Genomic DNA, 21337 nt, shown 5'->3' with positions numbered 1-21337 from the left:
CTGAGAAAAACAAGTCAGGAAAATAAGTAAAAGGGAGACTGGAGATCTGAGTGGTGGACCTAAACAGGAATGGAAACAAAGGCAATTCCAGACCACAGCTGTGCATATGGTTCAAATTGAAAAGAATTTCAGAGTGCTAAGGAAACGTCTGTAAGAAATGGGACTCATGCGAATCACGTAATGAGAAAGTTGACCTTAGTGACAAGACAAACAGTTGCCCTGGCATCGCACCCACTTCACTCCTTCTGGGCTAGGTGCACTCCTTGCCTCTGGGGTGAAGAATCATGTCACAAATGCCACTTATGTGTTTTCAGCTTCTAGCTAAAACATGCACGATTTAATTATTCAATGCATAAACTCAAAATCTGACAAGCGCTGTCAGAGTGGGGGAAATCATGGGGAAAATATGGGCTCTTATTTTCTCATTTTCATAATAGATGTTCTTGAAAAATAGTAAATTTATGGATCAAGAAAACAGAGGTTCCAACATTACTTCATATAATAAAGGTAAGTATAAAAGAACTAAAAATGATACAACTGACCAGACTGGGAGAAGGGGTGGGGAGTGCAGTTGTTTGGGTTGGCTGCTTCCTCTTATGGTAGGAATAGGATGCTGTGCGGAATGGGAGGTGGAGCCATTTTGTTTTTAACAATTTGTGATTAATCTTACATTGTTTTGACCAAAATTCAAAAAGCACAGAAGGGTCTGCAACGAAAGCTTCCCTCTCACCTGTTCTGGCCTTCCAGAACTCATTTTGCAGGGACAGCTATTATTAGTCTATTCTTTCCTGTCATTATTCATATGTACATGTGTATTGGTATGTATACACATACATATACACACCATAACACTATTATTATACTTATTTTATACTGTTAAAAAACAAAATTTGAGTGAATTTTAAAGATTGCTTCATTTAATGGTTCACGAATTGGGCAGCATTCCATCTATCAGATAGAAAGGCGTAGGGAGCCAGTTCTCGTGGTGTGGAAATGTAGCTCAGCACCCACATGGAAAACCAGTGGGCAGAGAGTCAGCACACAGAACTATGCCCAAGGAGAGGTTTTCCTGTGGGGAATCTGGCCTGCATTGTACCTAGATTGCTGAGATTTGCTTTTGCTAAAGTCCCTCACCCTGAATTGAGGCAGCAAATGCTTACTGTAACTTCCTAAGATCTGTGCTAAACCTCCCCAGTATGAATGTAACTGGTCCAGACACTTTTCCCCCTGGACCTGCAACATCCTTCTCTTTGAATTAGCAACATGCTTTCCTTTGTTATCTGTAAATGGTAACCACCTGCAGCGAACTTGTGCATAGTAAATGAGGACCATCTTCCATGTAATGTACCCAGGAAAGCAATAAAAGCCTATCCAGGCGGGGATTGGGGCTCGCTCTCTCTCACAAAGCAGCTGTACCGTCACTTTTTGTCCGCAAGACTTCTGTAGTCCTCGTGTAATTGTTCATTGCAGCCACAACACACGTGGATCCTGCTGGCCAGGATCCACATCCGAAAGGAGCTCTGAGGAGCTGTACAAAATGGAAGACTGAGGTAGAAGGCAGTGGGTCAGGAGGTTAAACTAGCAAAAGCACACTATTTGTGGCAAGGTCACAGGGTAATCAAGCAGATTACCGCACTAGTGCTCACCAGGTCATCCCTGCTGACTGGGTCAAGGTTCTCTTTCTGGGAGGGGCTGCAACTGGCATTAAACTAGGTATTCTCATTTCGGTGATGGGCCAGCAGCATAGTGTTTCGGTTGTATCGTGGTAAAGGTTTTTAAACGGTATCTCACTATTCTTGCCTATTTGCTTTTCTGTTTTAACTTCAGGATCATCTTGTCCATTTGTGTTTTAAAGTAAGGGACATTTGCTGTCTTAAGATACTACATAAATGTACATATTTCATAAATGTGTGCAAAAGTGTTTTGAAGTGATTTAGGAATATTCCTAATATGCTGCTGTTCGTATAAAACAGATAACTTTTTGTTACTAGGTATGTTATTTTCGTTGCTATTGAAAAAATGGCCTTCTATTATGAGTTTTCTGTTAATTTTGTGTTCAATTAAAAACTTGGTGATATTTTTTTCAGTCATAGCTTTTCTGTTGATTTTCTCAAGATTTTCTGGGAATCGTTTATCTGTGAATAAATTTCATTTCCTTTCCAATTTTATAGCTTTTTTCTGATCTAAGTGCCTTTTTTTAAAGCAATGAAAAATAACCAAATTTAATACATGCTTTTATATATGGGCATCCTACATGCATAGGAGTCAGAGATAGAAGTTGGGGTGGTAGATTGTTCTGTATGTCATTAAGCCAGTCTCAGACTTGGGACGAGTTCAGTTCAGGTAAAAGTGGTGTGGCATTTCAGGTGGCAGTGATGCAGGCGGGCTCCCAAAGCCAAGCCTAGGGTGCAAGCAGTAAGAGGCATTCTCAGTCGGTCAGCTTGCCTAGAGCCTCTGCTTGCTCTGAGGAAGGACTGCTCGCTCATCCCCACGGTGTCGCTCGGACGGAAGGGAACTGGAGCCTGTGGCACGTTGCCTGTGCTGTCCTCCCACTTGGACTCGCTCCCTGAGCACCTGGGTGGCAGCTTGAAGGGCACCAATGGCGTGCTGGGAGGGGCAGGAGTGTCTGGCACTGGGGCAAACGGAGGACACTGCCTGTTTTCTGAGCCCTCCCCCCACAGAGCCACAGAGCTGGCAGGCTGGTGCCATATCTGAAACTCCACCAACCTTAAGTGCCTTTTCAGTCCTTTCCTCTACACTATTTGTTTTGCCACATTAACTTTTAACTGTAATAAAACATTAAATGATACTGAGAATAAATGGGTGGGAACAAATACAACAGGAGGTGCAGTATGTTGCTCTTAATCATCCCGAGGTCAAACCAGTCTGCAGTGTTCCACTGAGTAGTGGTTTGAGAACGAGGACTGGAAAGGATCCTTACCTGAGGGTGTCTGCACCGCTTCTGGTTCTGTCTGTTGTACTAGTGATGAATTTTAAGTTGTTAAAGAGAGGAATGTCATTTGCATACCACAAAGTTTTATTAATGTAATTTTAAGGCCAATTAAACTAATTTTATTCGGAGTAAGTCTACATTAAATTACAATATTAATCTCTAGAGACAGTGAACTTAAAGTATATAAGAAGTAGAAATCTATTTGGTCTTTTACAGACCACATATAGAACTCAAAGGAAAATATACAAATATAGAAATGATACTTGAAGAGGATTTTCATATGGAAACCCATGTCATGTTTTAAATACGCATGTTTCAAGAAGGCAGAATCTTTGAATTTAGCACAAAATCAAATTTATATAAACTTGGTATATTCCAGAAAATATTGCTTTAAACACTTGTACCATGATCAAAATTCCTTTGGTAGTTTTTAATCAAAATGAAACATGCTGCTATGTAAAATATAAAGTATTTTAAATGTTATCAGAAAAGTATCTTTGTTATAGTTAGCATACTAACACCATCTGCAGTTCAACCTCATCTACACATACACAACATGAAACCAGGTGCCAATGAAATCCTTTTAATCTTTTGACAAAATAACCTCTGCTTCACAATAAAGACTTTGAGTCTCCTATAAAACTTTTTACAGTGGTTATAGCAGAGAGAACAACGACCGTCCCTGCACATGACTGTAAAAACAAAACCAAACTTTATTATAGCAATCATACAAATACTGCAATTAAAAAAAAATCAAACAGCAGTTACCCACATGAAAAAAAGAGGGACTGCTAGACTCAATCTTAGAATGGTGAACACAAACTATCCCCCCAAACCCCTAAACAGAAAATTCACAAGTAATTCAGTGGAAATAAAGACGCTGATGGGTTCACTGCATCAAACACATCAGGCCTGATGTCCTCTTGGCACATCAGAGATCTCGCTGAGAAACCTCATTACAGAAAAATCAGTCACCAAAGTTTAAAACTTTTTGAAAATAAATGAAACTAACAGATCCCAGTATTCAGCTTGCATAATCAATAAGCCAGTTTTTAACACTGACTTCCTCCTCATGTTCACCAGGTTAAGGGTTCTTGTTTTCAATATGAGTGTTCATCGACTAAAACAGCTCATCCTCAGGAACACCTAAGTAATCTCTGTAGCTAAAGAATGCAGCATAGCGGGTCTTTTAAACTGTGCATTCATGATCACACACGAAACAAACCAAACTTGCAGGGTTTCTTTTTTTGCCACAAGAACATCTTGCAAAGGAACCTCATTTAACTAAAATCTTCTTGTCCAATTCCAATGTCATTCTGCACAGAGCAGTGGAAACAATTTAAACACTTAAAAGAACAAGAGGGAGAACTGGAGGGTGAAAAGATACATATGCCATTTGTAAATTCTTAAGCCTTGTGAAAGGTTATCCAAGAACCACCTCCCTTCCTTCTAATCCACAGTATCTGTGCTGGCTCATTCCCAGAAAGCCCTGAAAACAGCACAGAAGTGTTTCAATGCTCTGAAGATACATTCCAGTGTGTCACTGAAAGAAAACAGCTGGTCGACACATCAGGCCACGTAGTGGTACTGATTTGGATTGTCTTTGTCTCTCTCCATATAGTCTCTGTCTATGAGAGATTCGATTCTCTTTTTCAAATCTCCAGGCTGAAATAGAAAAATAAAACTCACAATTACAGTGGCATTAAATTTATAACTGGGAATATAACATCATGCACAAAGTTTGTGATTATAATTATGTATACGTATCACACATATAATTATATAAATATACATATTTATTTGTAGTTATAAACTAACTGCACAACACATAGACTAAAACTCCCCACTTCAAAGACAATGTCAGTGTTAACACTATCTCTTGATCAAAGTGCTTCCATGTGAATTTACAGCCAGAGTGGGGCTTCCTGTGGGAACTGTGAAACTTGTGAAATGTAAACACGTTATTTATGACCACTAATAAGTGCATACGCATGGCATGTCCTATCAGGTAGCACATTTCTGTTTGTTTGAAAGGGAACTCTGACAGTGTCCCAGGGCACTCTCATCTGTGGTTAAGGACATTTCTCCCTGAGCACCATATTTTATTTACTCCAGAGGCTACATTTATATAATATAATCACAGATTCTGAATGTTCCTTTGCTCTAAGTAGATAACTGAAATGACATGTCCACACCACGACACGTCTGCTCAGGAAGGGTGCCCTTTGTGCTCTTAGGAAGCATGACTATGACAATTACGAGCAAGTTTTTCCCTGTATATTCTAACTTCCAAACAGCACAACTTTCTGTTTAGTGATAGGACATACATTTTACAATATGTGGCTAAAACCCAGTTACTTACCAAGGAGAACTAGGTGCTATGGCTGTATGCACACCTTCCTGGCTATTTAAGTCTTTGAATTGTTGGCTCTCTCATCTGCAAAGGGGAAAATCAACACTTTCCCTGGCTCATGGCAGGGACGAATGGTGTCGAGCAGTGTTCCATGACCGCAGAGCACTGCAGAGTGCTCGCTGCCTCTGGGGCGAACAGGAGCCTAGTATTTGCTGAGGCAGGATGGTTCTCCCCCCCACCATTTCAGTGTCAAGGCTCATCTGTCCACCTCAACCTGACTCCCTTGGTGAGAAGGGAGGGTCAGCTGCTCTTTCTTCCAACTGTAACACGCAGCTAGGACACGTCCACCTCAAAAGCATGTGAGACAGGATTAGACACTGAAAGGCCAGGAGTTGTGAGTCCCACACTTTCTAGGGGGATAGATACATTTTAAAGAGCTTTTCATAACGATCCCCTTATCCTGTACTCTGCCTATAGCCAGGACAGATCTCAGTTCCGGAAGTACACACAGACTGAAAGATTTTCGGGTAGCCTTCTACTCAACATTAACAGGACATATTACTGAGGTAGAGAATGCTGTGTAGCTTGTAAAATGCTGAGTAACTTAGTTGTTAGTATGATCTTAAAATCCTGTGATACAACCTGAACTGTTAACAAGTACGGCGAAAAAAGTGTCTATTTCTTTTTTTAAAAAGATTTTTATCTATCTATCTATCTATCTATCTATCTATCTATCTATCTATCTATCTTTAGAGGGGAAGGGAAGGAGAGAGAAGGAGAGAAATATCAATGTATGGTTGCCTCTTGTGAGTCCCCTGCTGGGAACTGGCCTGCAACCCAGGCATGTGCCCTGACTGGGAATCGAACCGCGATCGTGTGGTTCGCAGGCCTGTGCTCAATCCACTGAGCTATGCCAGCCAGGGCAAAAAGTGTCTATTTCTATGTGGTACTTACTCTCCTTTCCCTTCTTGAAAATGTAAGCACTCCCCTACAAGTGGGAGTTTAGGTATCTAGTTTAGGTATCTACCATTCCTACAATGCTGATAAAGAATATCTGAGATAAAGTTCCTACTACTATCACTTGCCAGGTTTTCTACATTTAATATATACACAAAGGTAGATTTTTGAAGCAAATGATCACTTATAATGTAGAACAAATGATATGCTGAAGGTAGTGAGACTCAAACAGCTTTGTCAATCGTTAGCACAATACTACAGGTTTAATTAAGCTCATATACATTTACCTTCACGGGAAATTTCAGCTGATTATACAATTCAGAAACTAGGAGATTGTGGCCAAGAGTCTTCCTCATCTTCATTATTCTGACAATCGCAGCGTCAATCTGATACTGTCTGTCCTGAAACACTCTCTCAGTGGTGCTGACTTGTTCTTCAACCTGAACAAAAGAGACAAAAAATGAAGTATAAAGATATATTTTACTATGAGTTATTTCATACTGTTGAGTTGGATCAGCAACATTTGATGAAAAAAACAAGGCCAAACTTTGGATGAATCCTGTTCTGCTATGCATTTTTATATGTTCTAATAAAACCTAGCTTCCCAAGAACAGTACAACTTCAGTACCAAATCTTAAAAAATAATTTAAAAAGTTATAAAGAGGCTGTAAACCCTATATAATCTCTGGTTAAATCAAGAGCCCAGTAACAAAAACAAAGTATACTAGTCATCAGAATTTATTCTAGAAATTTAAGCTTTGGTCAACACTGGTATCCTACGAATACAACTGAGGTCTCCACAATAATCTCGAGGTTAGATCATAATCATCTTGATAAGGCATGGTAAAATCGAAAATCTATTCTTGATTTAAAACAAACGAGCATATAGGAGTAATGAAAAAAAAAGAACAACCTGAATAAAGAGCTACTATCAGAAGCAAAGAGCAAATACTGATAGCAACTTCCTGTTAAAAAGCCAGCTAATGGGGACCTGCAGATCCAAGCGGGGTTGGGGGTGTCGGGGCAAGTCTGTGTCTGTATATAAGGTATGTTTCAGGAAGGTAGAATCCAAGCTTTCAACATATTTTCAAAGGGATCATAATCCTCCCAAAAGTTACTGCTCCCTGTACTGGTGATTAAACAAGACAAAAACAAAACCAAAAAATACTGCATGAGTGTAAACAAAAGTGGTTTTATATGGAGGAAAGAGATGACAGTCCCATGTTGGAATTATAACTTCCAAATTGTATACCTCTTAATCACTCTGATTATAAATTCCTAATAGTAAAAAGCATGGATCAAAAGATAAGTCCATTTAAATCTTTAGCAGATATGTCAAATTACACACTAAAAAAGGTGTACCAATCCAAACATCTTAAAAAACATACCAACCCTGAATATGACAAACTTTTAAACATTTCCCAAATGGATAGATGAAAAATGGAACATTAATTTAATTTGAATTGCATAAGAATTACTGACCAGAGTGAACATATTTTATATATTTACTGGTTTTTTATATTTCTTTTGTACAATAAATATATTCTGGCTGGGCCACTTTACTACCTCTATGTAAGCGATCACTGTCTAATGCTGGAAGTGAAGGAAACATTTGTGACTAGACCCATTAAAAGCTGTCCTTGTATTGTCTGAACTGAACTCTTTCAAACTGCCTCTCCTCACTCATTTTCATGTACAAGGGGGCCAGCTGGACACTGTATCGTATAGATGGGTGCCACGGGTGCACCTGCCCACCTGGCCCGTACATCTGACAGCAGCCCAGGGCTGCAAGGGCTTCTGCATGAGGAAGGGCCTGTGGGCGGTGGGCCAGAACCTGCTCTGGACACAAACCTGGAGAATCTGGAAAAAGCTACAGATCACAAATACATGTCAGTGGGTTCCTGACACCCATAACTCATACCACTTCTACCCCAGGTCCCTGGCTGAGGCTGAGGCTGAGAGAATGACTGAAATGTGCTGTGCAAAAATAAAAAGATATGTCGCTGGGTTTTGGAAATGACACACTCTCTCCACTAACAGAATTTGATACAGGAATCTGATTTATCACACCATTTTTGTGAATATGAATACTTGTTATATGCATTTCTTTCTGATTTTTGTTCCTTTTACAAATATAAAGCGAATGAAGGCCACATTAAAATGAATACTCTGGGGGGGGGGAGGGAAGTGCAGGGTGGAGGGGAATAAAGGGAAAATGGGACAACTGTAATAGCATAATCAATAAACTATATTAAAAAAGTACTCTTATAAACATTGTATTCAAATTAGATACTTCAAAAATATGCTTACAACTCTTACAGTCAGGACATTATAAAACTAATGAATCCTTGATGAACAACCCTCCATATTAAGTAAAAAGATAAAGTTTATACATACAGTTTCCTTCATCTGAATTTGATTGATCTTTATCCGAAACAACTTGTGCTTGAATTCTCCATTAAAAATGAATTTATCTCCATCTTCTACCTCCTTTCCTTTGGGACTTTTAATCAAAACTCGTGCTTTGCCACAGGCCAGGGACTGTAATGTTCTTCGCAACTCACTGTCCTCTGAGGGGAGAAAATGCAGGCCCAGATCAGCATTGCAATGAATAAGGACACTCAACAAAAATGAAAGAAGGCGCACTGTCAAGAGCCACAAGCAGAGACAGAGTCTACCTCTTCTCTTAAATGAACAAATGTTTTAAAGACAAGGACACTCAGAACCACACATTCTCCAAGAGGGTTTGCACACCTATCCCAGTGGCCATTTTTATTTCTTCAAAGCTGAACTCGTCCCCTTCATTGAACATGAGCAGCACCAGAGTCTGGAAGAGGGACACCTGGAACTCCTTCTTCCCCTTAAAGAAAAGAGACACATCATGTATGAAGCTATTTTGCAAAATCTTAAAGAATTTTAAGAGGCTTCTTTTGGCTTTCGAACTTTGGGGGATGTAAGAAATTATTAATCAGCCACCGAATAAGAGATTATGTTACCAATTATGTAAGAATAAAATGACTTGGTTATTGCAGTCAAAAATTCTTCTCTTAAAGTATTTTTAAAGTAGGAAAAAAGTTCTTTAGCAAATTGTATTGAACAAGAAGGGGCTAACGACTACTTGCAGTCAGACACTGCCGACGCAAACCCAACAGCACCCTTTTGTGTTCAGCTCGCCGAGGTCCTATTAATGACGGTGGGCATGCCACGGAGTGAGTGGGCAGAGCATGAGAATGCCCAGTGACAAAACCTGTATGGACAGAAAATCTAGCAAAAGATTCAGCCAACATCGTTGTTAAAGGAATGAATAATGGAATAAGCACATAAATGGTTATCAACTGTTGGCCCAGCTTCCCTTCCTATGTGCCTGTGATGTACATGATTAACGTAATCCAGCTTTGCACCTTACAGTTTCCCAGCTCTATTCAGAAAGTCCCCACTTCGCAAACTTTCCACATGCAATCAGTTCTGAGTGGGTGACGGAGCATCCTGTGTGAGTGCTTCATCCTCAGGCCTAGCCAAGGAAGGCAAGAACTGTGTCATGTGACCACGCTGCAGAGGTGCAGTTCCGAAGTTGCCAGTGAGGGGAACATCGCTACACATTAAAGACTAGTAGGTGTGGCTTTATGTATATAACCCTGCACAGTAACACAGAGTGCAACATGTATGCATAATGTATATATATAACTATACACATATGTATATATAGTTGACCCTTGATCAATGCAGGTTTAAGTGTGTCCACTTATACTTTACTTTTATTGAATTTATTGGGGTGACATTGGTCAATGAAACTGTATCAGTTTTAGGTGTACAATGTATTGTGTGTTCAAGCCCCAAGTCAAATCTTCCATCACCATTTATGTTTACCCTCTTCTACCTCCCCCACCCCCTTTCCCTTTAGTAATCACTATATTGTTGTGTCTATGAATTTTTTTGTTTGCTAAATCCCTTCATCCTTTTCACCCACCTTCCCAACATGCCTCCCCTCTGAGAGCTGTCAGTCTGTTCTCTGTGTCTATGAGTCTGTTTCTATCTCGTGTGTTTATTTTATTAGCATAATGCTCTCCGGGTCTTTCCGTGCTGCTGCAAAGGGTAAGATTCTTTCTCACGGCTGAGTAGTCGTCCACTGTGTGAATGTACCGCAGCTTTTTTACCCACTCATCTTCTGGTGGACACTGGGCTGCTTCCAGATCTTGACTATTGTAAATAACACTGGAATGAACACAGGGAAGCATATATTCTTTCAAATTAGTGTTTTGGGTTTCTTTGGATATATTCCCCAGAAGTGGAATCACTGGCTCATAAGGCAGTCAATTCTATTTTTAAGTTTTTGAGGTAACTCCATACTGTTTTCAATAGTGGCTGCACCAATCTGCATTCCAACCAATAGTGCATGAGGTTTCCCTTTTCTCCACATCCTCGCCAACACTTGCTGTTTGTTGATTTATTGATAGTCATTCAAACAGGTGTGAAGTGACATCTGATTGTGGCTTTATCAATAACTTGCATTTATCTAATGATTTAGTGATATTGAGCATCTTTTCACCTGTCTGTTGGCCATCAGTATATCCTTTTTGGAGAAGTGGACATTTTTTAATTGGATTGGTTTGGTTTTTTTGGTGTCAGGTTTTATAATTTCTTTATAAATTTTGAATATTAACCCCTTATCAGATGTTATCAGTGGCTAGTATTTTCCCCCATTTGGTGGGTGGGTTTTTTCATTTCTGTTGATGGTTTCCTTTTCTGTGTAAAAGCTTTTTAGTTTGATGTAGTCCCATTTGTTTATTTTTTCTTTTGTTTCCCTTGTCTGAGCAGATATAGCAGGAAAAAACACTGTTACAAGAAATGTCTGAGATTTTACTGCCTGTATTTTCTTCTAGGATATTTATGGTTTTGAGTCTTACATTTAAGTCTTTAATCCATTTTGAGTTTCCTCTTGTGTATGGTTTAAGAAATTGTCTAGTTTCTTTTTTTTTTTTTTTGGCACAAATCTGTCCAGTTTTCCCACCATCATTTGTTGAATAGACTAGCATTTCCTTATTGTATGTTCTTGCCTCCTCTGTCAAATATAAATTGACCATAAAGGCATGGGTTTATTTCTGGGCTCTCTCTCTACTGTCCCACTGATCTGTGTGTCTTTTTTTAATGCCGGCACCATGCTGTTTTCATTACTACAGCTTGTAGTACGGTTTTGTATCAGGTGGCGTGATACCTCTAACTTTGTTCTTCTTTCTAAAGATTCCTGTGGCAATTCTGGGTCTTTTGTGGTTCAATATAAATTTTTGGAATATTTGCTCTAGTTCTGTGAAATATACCACTGATACCTTAATAGGAATTGTGTTGAATCTATGGACAATTTAATGATGTTAATTCTTCCTAACCATGAACACAGTATATGCTTCCACTTATTTGTATCTTCTTCGATTTCTTTCTTCAGTCTTGTATTTTCTGAGTATAGGTCTTTTACTCCCTGGCTACATTTATTCCTAGGTACTTTATTTTACCTGTTTGATGCACTTTTAAATGAGATCATTTTCTTAGTTTGTTACTGACATATATATATGCAACTGATTTCTGGATACTTATTTTGTATCCTACATTACTGAATTCATTAATCAGTTCTTAGCGGTTTTTTTGTGGAATCTTTAGGAATTTTCCTAAATAATATCATGTCATCTGCCATTATACATTAAAAATTTTTAATTATTTTTTAAAAGAGGGGAAGGGAGGGAGAAAGAGGGAGATAATCATCAATGTGTGGTTACCTATTATGCACCCCCTACTGAGGACCTGGCCTACCACCTAGGCATGTGCCCTGACTGGGAATCAAACAGGATATCCTTTGGTTCGCAGGCTGGCACTTAATCCACTGAGCTACACCAGACAAGGCCCATTATACTTACCAAAAAAAAAAAAGTTTTTATTTTTTAGAGAGAGAAGGGAGGGAGAAAGAAAGGGAGAAACATCGATGTGGGAGAGACACATTGGTTGGTTGCCTTTAGCCCACCCCCAATGCCTGGCCTGCAACCCAGGCATGTGTCCTGATAGGGAATCAAACCCACAATCTTTTTGCTTGTGGGATGATGCCCAACCCACTCAGCCACAGTCAGGGCAATACTTTTTTAAATTTAATATTTTATTTATTTATTTTTAGAGAGAGGGGAAGGGAAGGAGAAAGAGTGGGAGAGAAACATCAATGTGTGGTTGTCTCTCATGTGTCCCCTACTGGGGACCTGGCCTGCAACCCAGGCATGTGCCCTGACTGGGAATCGAATGTGACCCTTTGCTTCACAGACCTGTGCTCAATCCACTGAGCTACACCAGCCAGGGCACTTTTTAAAAATTTTATTTATTTTTTTGAGAGAGGAGAAGGAAGGGAGAAAGCGAGGGAAACATAGAATTAGTTGCCTCTCACACACCCTCAACTGGGAACCCCGCCTGCAACCCAGGCATGTGCCCTGACTGGGAATCAAACTGGCGACCTTTTGTTTTGCAGGCCAGTGCTCAACCTGTTCAGCCACACCAGCCAGGGCAGGGAATACTTTCTAAAAAATAAAATCCAGCCCTGGCTGGTATAGCTCAGTGGATTGAGCACCGGCCTGTGAACCAAACAAATGTGGTTTGATTCCCAGTCAGGGCACATGCCTGGGTTGCAGGCCAGTTCCTGGCAGGGTACACACGAGAAGCAACCGTACATGGATAGTTCTCTCCCTCTCTCCTTCCCTTCCCCTCTAAAGATAAATAAATGAAATCTTTAAAAATAAATAAATAAATAAACAAAATCTACATGTAAGTGGACTCGCACAGTTTCAATCCCAAGTTGTTCAAGGGTCAACTCTATAAATTATAGTGCATAGAGTATGTATTATAATAGTTCCCAAAACAGGAATTTTGTAATATTTTTGCTTAGTGTAATTTTATTTATAAAATTAAAGTTAAATTCAAATATGAAGATATTGTTTTTGTGACATGCTTCTTTCATTTAGTGATACATTACATACATTTCCCCTCTTAAATGATCACTCTGTTTTTGATTTTTTATTTATTTATCTTTAGAGAAGAAGGGAAGGAGACAGGGAGAGAAATATCAATGTATGGTTGCTTCTTGTGAGTCCTCTGCTGGGAACTGGCCCACAACCCAGGTATGTGCCCTGACTGGGAATCGAACCTCCATCGTGTGGTTCGCAGGCCCGTGCTCAATCCACTGAGCTACACTGGCCAGGGCAAATGATCACTTTTAATAATAGCACTGCAACAGATATTTTTATTCATTAACCTGAGAAAAGGTCTTATTAACAAGAATTCCCAGGACTGGAACTACTGCAACAAAGCATGTGACTCTGGAAGTTTTGAGCTACGCACGTCAAACTGCCCTTCCTAAAGCTCATACTCTACCCCCGCAGTGCGCAAGAGGCAAGAGTTGCTCTTTTAGTTTTAGTCTTCATCAATTTCATAGTCAAAAAGTGGCATTTTACTGTATTTTAAGTTGCAACCCTTTTATCGACAAAGAAGTGGAACACATTTTTATTGATGATTTTTTTAATCTCGCTTTTATGAGTCGCCTCTCCACATCCTTTGCTCTTTTTTCAGTTGGGTAAATAGCTTTCTATTCTGGTTGATTTCTTACTGATTGGGATAGTAATCATCAAGCTGGTTAATTTTATTGACCTAGAAAGCCAGTTTTGAGTTATACTGAATAATCTTTTCCTTTGCTACCAAGTTCAATCACGATTTAAAAAATTCTATTAACATACAAAAATAAAAAAAAAAATGTAACAGACAATGCACTTACTTCCTTAAACTCTGCTTTCAAAACAGCATGTCCCAGTGTAGTTTGCCATTGAAGTTTTCGACCACTGTGCTTTCCGAGATAAAATGTTTTAAATACTTCCTGAAGTTTAATCATCTGTAAAGCATAGGACAATGATTTAATTATGCTAAACACCATCAATCATTCAAAATATAATATTTTCACAATTTTTCACAGCTGAATAAAAAGGTCTGTTCTGACACTTATTTTTCTGGATTCTATTACCTGTGAAACTGTCCACCACTGTAGGACATTGGGGTTGCCCCTCACACCATGCAACAATACTTCCACTGGTGTTTAATGTACAAACGGGTTGCATTCAGCAGTATCTACACCCCCAAACCAGGCTTCCCTGGCCAGTGGCATATTAATGAAGACAAGAGCAGCTGTCCCATGGTAGATACTGTCAAAGGCACCAGTATAGCCTGCCAGGTCTTAGCTCGAGCTCTCACCGACTCCTGTCATGCACAGGAAGTATGCCATAAGCTAGCCATTACTTTCATTGTTATTTTCTTAGAAGACTTCTTACACCTTCCAAACTTTGTCATTTTAAAAAGATTTTATTTATTGCCCTGGTTGGTGTAAGCTCAGTGGATTGAGTGTGGGCCTACAAACCAACAGGTTGCTGGTATGATTCCCAGTCAGGGCACATGCCTGGGTTACAGGGCAGGTCCCCAGCAGGGGACATGTGAGGTGCAACCACACATGGATGTTTCCCTCCCTCTCTTCCTTTCTCCCTTTCCCCCTCTTTAAAAGGGAGAGAAACATTGATGTGAAAGAGAAACAGTGATCAGTTGCTTCTTGCACAGCCCCGACTGGAGATTGAACCTGCAACCTAGGCATGTGCCCTGACCAAGAATTAACTGGTTACCTTTTGGTTTATGAGTTGATGCCCAACACACTGAGTTACTCAGGACACTGTACTGCTGTCATCTCACTTTTACATCCTGAACTCTTCCTTCTTCTCTAGATGTCCCCTCCTTTCCCACTCCTGTATCTGTTCTTATTTATAGACAAACTCTTACTTCTCTGACCAAATTCCTGTACTTGTTCCTATGCACTACATCTGTTCCACTAACTTCCTTTGCTATTTTCTTTAGTTCCTTTCATATCTGCTTCACTCTGCAGCCAGGATCACCAGCGGTCTGTGCTGCCAAATCTAATGGCTCTCCTCAGGCCCCATCTTGTGAGATGATTGATCCCTCTCAGCTTCCCACACAGTAGCCTGCTCCCACGGAGCTCTCATTGCTTGAACTCCATCTCTATGTGTTGAGTTCATACCTTCTGAGTCTTTGGTTTGTCTTCCCACCCACCCCACAGAAGCCAGCGTTTCCAGGAGCCTGTGCCGCTCCCATTTTACGCTCTGGTCATTCCCTTGTCAGCATCCCCAGCCACTTGCAAGTTCTTCCTGAGAGTGAGATTCTTCCATGACTTTCCCTTGGAACTTGTGACCTCACTGGCCGGTCCTATGCCTCCCTCCCCCGACACTCCATGGTTCCTTTCTCCATTTCAGTGAGCACAGCTGTCTCATCCTCCCTCAGGCTTTCTCCCATGTTTCCTCCACCAGAGCTGGGAACGCACTTCCCTAAAAATATCTACTCATTTTTTCCAGAACTCTTTCCTCAGAGAAGCCTTCTCCAACCACTCTCAGCTCTGACGGCATTTACAGCAATTTGTGAGTATCTCCTTCGGACAGAGAGCTGAGAGAGGGCAGGACCAGGTCTGGACTTTCATTCTGGCGCACCGCACGGGACTAGCAGGTGCCACATGAGTACGTAATTCCTGCTGTTCCTGGGTCTGACGTGCCCTTTCAGTGAGCGCAGCGCTTCTGTCAAAGTGGTGCCCTCTGTCGGAAATGCCTGTCAGCCTCACATCTGCTTAGCAACTCCTCTTCATGCTTCAAAACTCAGCTCAACAGTCACGATTCAACAATGGCAAATCCCAGGCAAGGTATCACTTAATTTCTAAGTATTTTCGTATATATCTAAAAGATAAAAACTTTCTAGGAAACATATCTACTATACCATATCACACCTAAAAATTAAAAGTCAACACTGTGATAAAACTCTGAATGCACCCATTTCCTAAAAATTGGAAACTTCAAATTTGAAGTTATTAAACTCCATGTTCCCATCACACACCTTCAACAATAATCAATACAACCCCCATTTTATATCACTGTGTACACATTTCTTTGCCATTAATTCCTTATGTGGTAATAACAGCAATTATAATAAGGTAGCAGCAACTAACAGTGGATGCTTACTATGTGCCAGTTACCATTCCAGGCTCAATGGATGAAATACCTAAATGTAAGAATTAAAACTGTAAAACTCTGAGAAAACATAGGTAAATTTTCATGACCTTGAATTTGGTAATAGTTTTTTTTAAAAAATATGACACCAAAAGTAACAACAGAAATAACAGATTAGTTGGACTTTATCAAAGTTAAAATCTTCTGTATGAAAGACACTATCAAGCAAATAACAAGACAGCTCACAGAATGGAAGATTATTTGCAAATCACAGAACTGATAAGGACCTAGTATACAGAATACATAAAGAACCCTTACATTTCAACAACAGAGAGACAACACAATCAACAGGCAAAAGGTTTAAACAGACTTCTTTAAAGATCTGCGAATGGCCAGGAAGCACATGAAAGGATGCTCAGCATCATTAGTCACTAAGGAAAAGCACATCCAGTCAAAACGGGCTCCCACTCACTAAGATGGCTACTGTCAGTGAACTGAAGATAACAAACACTGAAGATGTAGAGGAAATGGAACCTTTGTGTGTTGCTGATGGTAATGTAAAATGGTGCAGCTACTATGAAAAACTGTTACAGTTGCTCCAGAAGTTAAAGAGTTATCACATGGCCCAGAAATTCTACTTCTAGGAATATATCCGAAGAACATACAACAGCTATTCAAACAAAAACTGCGCGCTGCATTATTCACAACAGCCAAAAGTGGAAACAACCCCAGTGCCTGCTAATGGATGAATGGATGACCAAAATGTAGCATATCCAAACAGTGGAAAATTAGTGAGCCTTAAAAAGAAGCCTTAAGAAAGGAAGCACTGACACGTATTAGACCATGAATGAACCTCGAAAGCACACTAACTTAAAGGAGTCAGACACAAAAGGCTACAGATGATCTGAGTTCATTTATACGACATGGCCCGCATAGGCGAATCCACAGACAGAGCGTGGCTTAGTGGTTGCCAGGGGCTGGGGCAATGTGTGTGTGGTGGGGGTGGAATGGGAGCGATTGCTTAATGGGTCCAGGGTTTCTGTTTTGGGATGATGAAAAAGTTTTGAGCATCAAATAAATAAGGTTCTATGAATTCATATTCATAGAGATAAGAGAAATACATAGTGAGGTAGAGAAGGGAAAGCTCTTAAGAGTAAAATGCTGATTTTCCAAACATAGAGAAATGATGAAGCTAAAAAAAAAAAGTCAGTGTTCATCAAGGTAAAAATGGACCCAGGCAGGAATCAAGCAAGTGAGAATCTGATTGGGGAAACAAGAGGCTTACACTGTCTTAAAATATCTCCCCACAAATTCCTTAATAATTACAAAAGGAAAATACCAACAAAGTGAGGAAACCAGGTATCACCAATGGGGGCAAATGAATATAGATAGTGTGTGCCTCTGGACATGATACTGAGAACAAGTGACACCTCCTGTGTGGGATTCTGGTTAGATACACATGATCTGAATCTAATCAAACAAACCCGAACTGACTGACAGTCTATGAAAACCGGTCTGTCTTTTAAAAACATCTCTTCCTTTCATGTCATGAAAGGAAAAGAAAGGCTGTGTAGCTGTTACAGATGAAAAGACACGACTAAATGAAATATGGGGTCCTGGACTGGATCTGGTACCAAGGAAAAATGCTAAAAGACACAGTTTTGACAACTGACAAAAACAGAATATGGCTGTATACTGGACGAAAGTATTACATCAGTGTTAACTACCTGAATTTGACAATGTGCTCTGATTATGTTTTTGGGAAATTCCCACTAAAGTATGAAGCCTCTTATGCAATCTACTCTCAAAGGGACCAGGAAAAAATGGCATATATAGGGAGAGAAACATAATAATGAAGCATATATGGAAATGCTTTAAAAAACCCCCAAAACAAACTCCCCCACCAAACCAAAAACCTCAGTCACATGTACTGAAAATTATCTGAACTATTCTCGCTAATTTCCTATAAGTCTGAACTACTTTAAAATAAAATAAGAAGTGAATCAACCTGCAATGCCACGAGAGGCATGCCCAGGGTGGAGCCTGCACCCAGCGGAGGTGAAGTGGGGTAAGGAGGTGAGGGAGGGTTTTCTGGGGAAGGTGACTGAGGAGATAAGTCTTAAGAACCTTTAAGTGCTAGGGAGAGATAAGCTGTGGAGGTTTTTCTGGAGAACGAGGTTCCATTTGGAGGGTTATACACAGAGGCCTGAGAAGATGAGAGAAATGGGTGGGTGTGGGGCCTACAACTAGTTTAGAATAGAGGGAACATGACATCCATGTGGGCAAGCTGGGCCTTAAAGAGACGTTTCACGTCTCAGAGAAAAACCAATTGAAGTGCTATCACCATTCCCCACAGGATGGAGAGGTTCAGGGAGGGCGAGGGCAACGGTGAGGAGAGAAATCTGGGTTTTTGAGTCTGAGAGCCAGTGTGGGCTGAGTTCACAGAGAGGGTGTGAAGTGAGAAAGGAGAAGAGGGGTGATTCCAGAGAATGTTAGCATTTAGGATTTGGTGGAGGAAAAAAACGAGAAGGAAAAAAATGGCAACTGACCAGTGAGTTTAGCAAAAAACAAAAAAATCAAGAAAAGATACTGTCTTGGACTTGGAAAAAAAAGCTTCAAGAGGGACTATTACTGATCCAGGCTCCCAGGCCTTTCTGGAAGATCCCTCAGCTGGAAGGCCCTCACCCTCGCTCATCTTTACTTCTCATACTCCACACTGGAAGTAGCTCTTTTCCATGTCACCCGGTATTGTAATTAACGGTGCTTGTGCTGTTTCTCCCACTGGATTTTAAGTTCCTGCGCCCTGGCTTCTCCCTTATACCTGAAAATTCCTGAGTACCCATGTCATGGCTGACATATAATAAGCCCTCAGTAGTAGCATTTACAAGACTTTGGCATTGTCTGTAATGGAAGGAAATAACTCGACAAGCAATATCTATTAAAACGAGTGTTGTGTTGATGCCTTCTTGATGGTTAGTCAGACTTGGGTGAGCCAGGAACAGTGGACAGACAAAAGCAATCACTTTGGTTTTTGGCTGTGTGGTTTCAAAAACACCTCTCATTAAATAATTTTTGAAAGAGAACATGTCTCTGCATGGTATAGGGAGAACAAAAGAAGGAGTCCTTAATGTTTTGGCAGCAATGATATATTAAAAATAAATGACAACCAGTCTTTAAAACACTTACTTCCGGAGTTAAATGTACTTCCATAGGTGTGTATGTTGGCCAGTATCCCATTGTAAGTATATTCACTGTCAGATCTATAGAGCCTGGGTCACTTTGATTCTGCATATACTAAAAGCACAGAAAATGAAGATAAAAGTAATTATTTTAGAATGTCATAAAAATAACTATAAAAAGGTAAGAGGTGTAATTTTCCAAATACAGTTTAACATTGTTTGAATTTATTTTACTCTCTAGAACATATTCCACTGAAGCCAGATAATGTGCTCCAGAGTCACAGGCAATTTTTTTTGCTTCTTTGGTTACATCACCAACATAAGATACCATTAAACTCATTTAAATCAAAGTTTTACTATACTTTCTTGGGGATTATTTTTCTTTTTCATTTTTAATTTAGGTTATTTGAATATGTGACATCAACAGTGTAATTTTTAAGGGTAAGGATTTTATGTATTTATGTAATTACTTACATACTTTACACAATCATATCATATTAATTTAAAGTGGGATACTTTCTACAAAGCTGTTTTACTCAAAAAAACACAACTTGCCTGCTTGAAATGAACCATGATGTCCTTGGAGAGCTCCATGTCCTTGAACATGCCTTCCAGTTTGCTGGTGAAAGCAGCGCCACACTCTGGGATACAAGTGAAGGGTTGGTGAAAAACACCAGGAGCAACGTGCTGTTAGTGCAATAAATTCCCAGCACAGGGGGAGGGCAGAACCCCAGGTTCCACGTGCTTACCATGCTTTAGTTTCGACAACATAGATTTTTCAGCATCGACTGAAGCACTTTTTCCGACAAGGAGTCTTTTTGCCAAATCTTTTTTATAAAATGCTTCAAAGACATCTTTACCTATTTATAATCCAATGAAAATAAAATGACATTAGACAGTTAATTAGACACACCTATCCACTTTAACTGCTGAAAAAAGCCAAGAAGTGGTTCACTCTGATGCAAGGCAGCTCTAATTTCACTGAATACTTGTGTTAAATTTCCACAAAGGAATACTTTCAATTTGATCAGGGGGTGGCCATCTCTCTAGTTCCTATATTCATATTAAAGTAGAAATGTTTCTCCATTTTTCTCAAGAGAAGATAGGGCCCAAACATACCTATATTTTGATGCTGTAGCATTTTTCTATCTGCCAAATGTTAATAAAAATAACAGAATATTTCTCACCATGAATAAACCTGAATATTATCATGATTTTGTCAAGGATCCTCTCCAGTTCTTCATCTGTTGCTTCTTTATTACCAGCTCTCAATTTTGAATCAACATGCTTTGCTGTGAAATCAAGAGTTTAAATTGTTTGAAAAATAAGCATTTGTTACATAATACATTTTCTAACTCAGAAAAGAACATCTTTAATTTCTATAAGCAAAAATTGGACCATAACACCTCGGAGCCTTTCCAAAATTATAATTATTATATGATAAAAAGGCAAATATCTGATTGTGTAAGATATGTTCTTTCAAGTCACATGAGAATAAATACTTTAATCACATGCTTTCATTTTTAAGAACTGGAATGTCCCATTTTCAAGATGTGGTATTAGAATCTGGGTAAGGCTGAAAGGGTTTTTCTCAGGGCTTCATGTGATTATATCCATGGTGACAGTGTCTTATCCCTGAATGCAGGGATTAGAGCAATTCTACTCTGGCTTCCCGTCTAATACACATCAACCGTGACCTGGCTTAAGCAAGGGAGAACCCAAGAAATCTAAGAAGCCTAAACTCCTAAGAGTTAAACATTCATCTTTAAAAAAACAACAATCCATAACGTGGTACAAAGACCAAATTAAATTGCCTTGTGAATTTCCTCTG

General features: G+C 39.7%; 1 protein-coding gene across 2 annotated transcripts in view; it reads right to left on the bottom strand.

The window, feature by feature from the left end:
* Positions 1-3520: 3520 nt before the first annotated feature.
* The window catches only part of CUL4A (cullin 4A), a 65930-nt gene continuing 48113 nt past the window's right edge, over positions 3521-21337 (bottom strand). Inside the window, exons 12-20 of one of the 2 annotated variants that reach the window (XM_037042065.1) lie at positions 20694-20798; positions 20256-20366; positions 20062-20147; positions 19514-19621; positions 14056-14169; positions 9018-9123; positions 8661-8833; positions 6551-6703; positions 3521-4618 (exon numbers count right to left, since the gene is read on the bottom strand). In XM_037042065.1, coding sequence (XP_036897960.1) covers positions 4523-4618; positions 6551-6703; positions 8661-8833; positions 9018-9123; positions 14056-14169; positions 19514-19621; positions 20062-20147; positions 20256-20366; positions 20694-20798 — 1052 coding nt within the window. In that variant the 3' untranslated portion in view covers positions 3521-4522. The remainder of the gene's footprint in view (positions 4619-6550; positions 6704-8660; positions 8834-9017; positions 9124-14055; positions 14170-19513; positions 19622-20061; positions 20148-20255; positions 20367-20693; positions 20799-21337) is intronic. The other variant, XM_037042066.1, reaches the window with a different exon arrangement.

The sequence above is a fragment of the Sturnira hondurensis genome, unplaced genomic scaffold, assembly GCF_014824575.4.
Source record: "Sturnira hondurensis isolate 20B ecotype Veracruz unplaced genomic scaffold, ASM1482457v3 Scaffold0003681, whole genome shotgun sequence".
NCBI classification, from domain to species: Eukaryota; Metazoa; Chordata; class Mammalia; order Chiroptera; family Phyllostomidae; genus Sturnira; species Sturnira hondurensis.
Note: the sequence above shows the minus strand (reverse complement) of the source record. Positions and strands in the feature narration are given on the sequence as shown.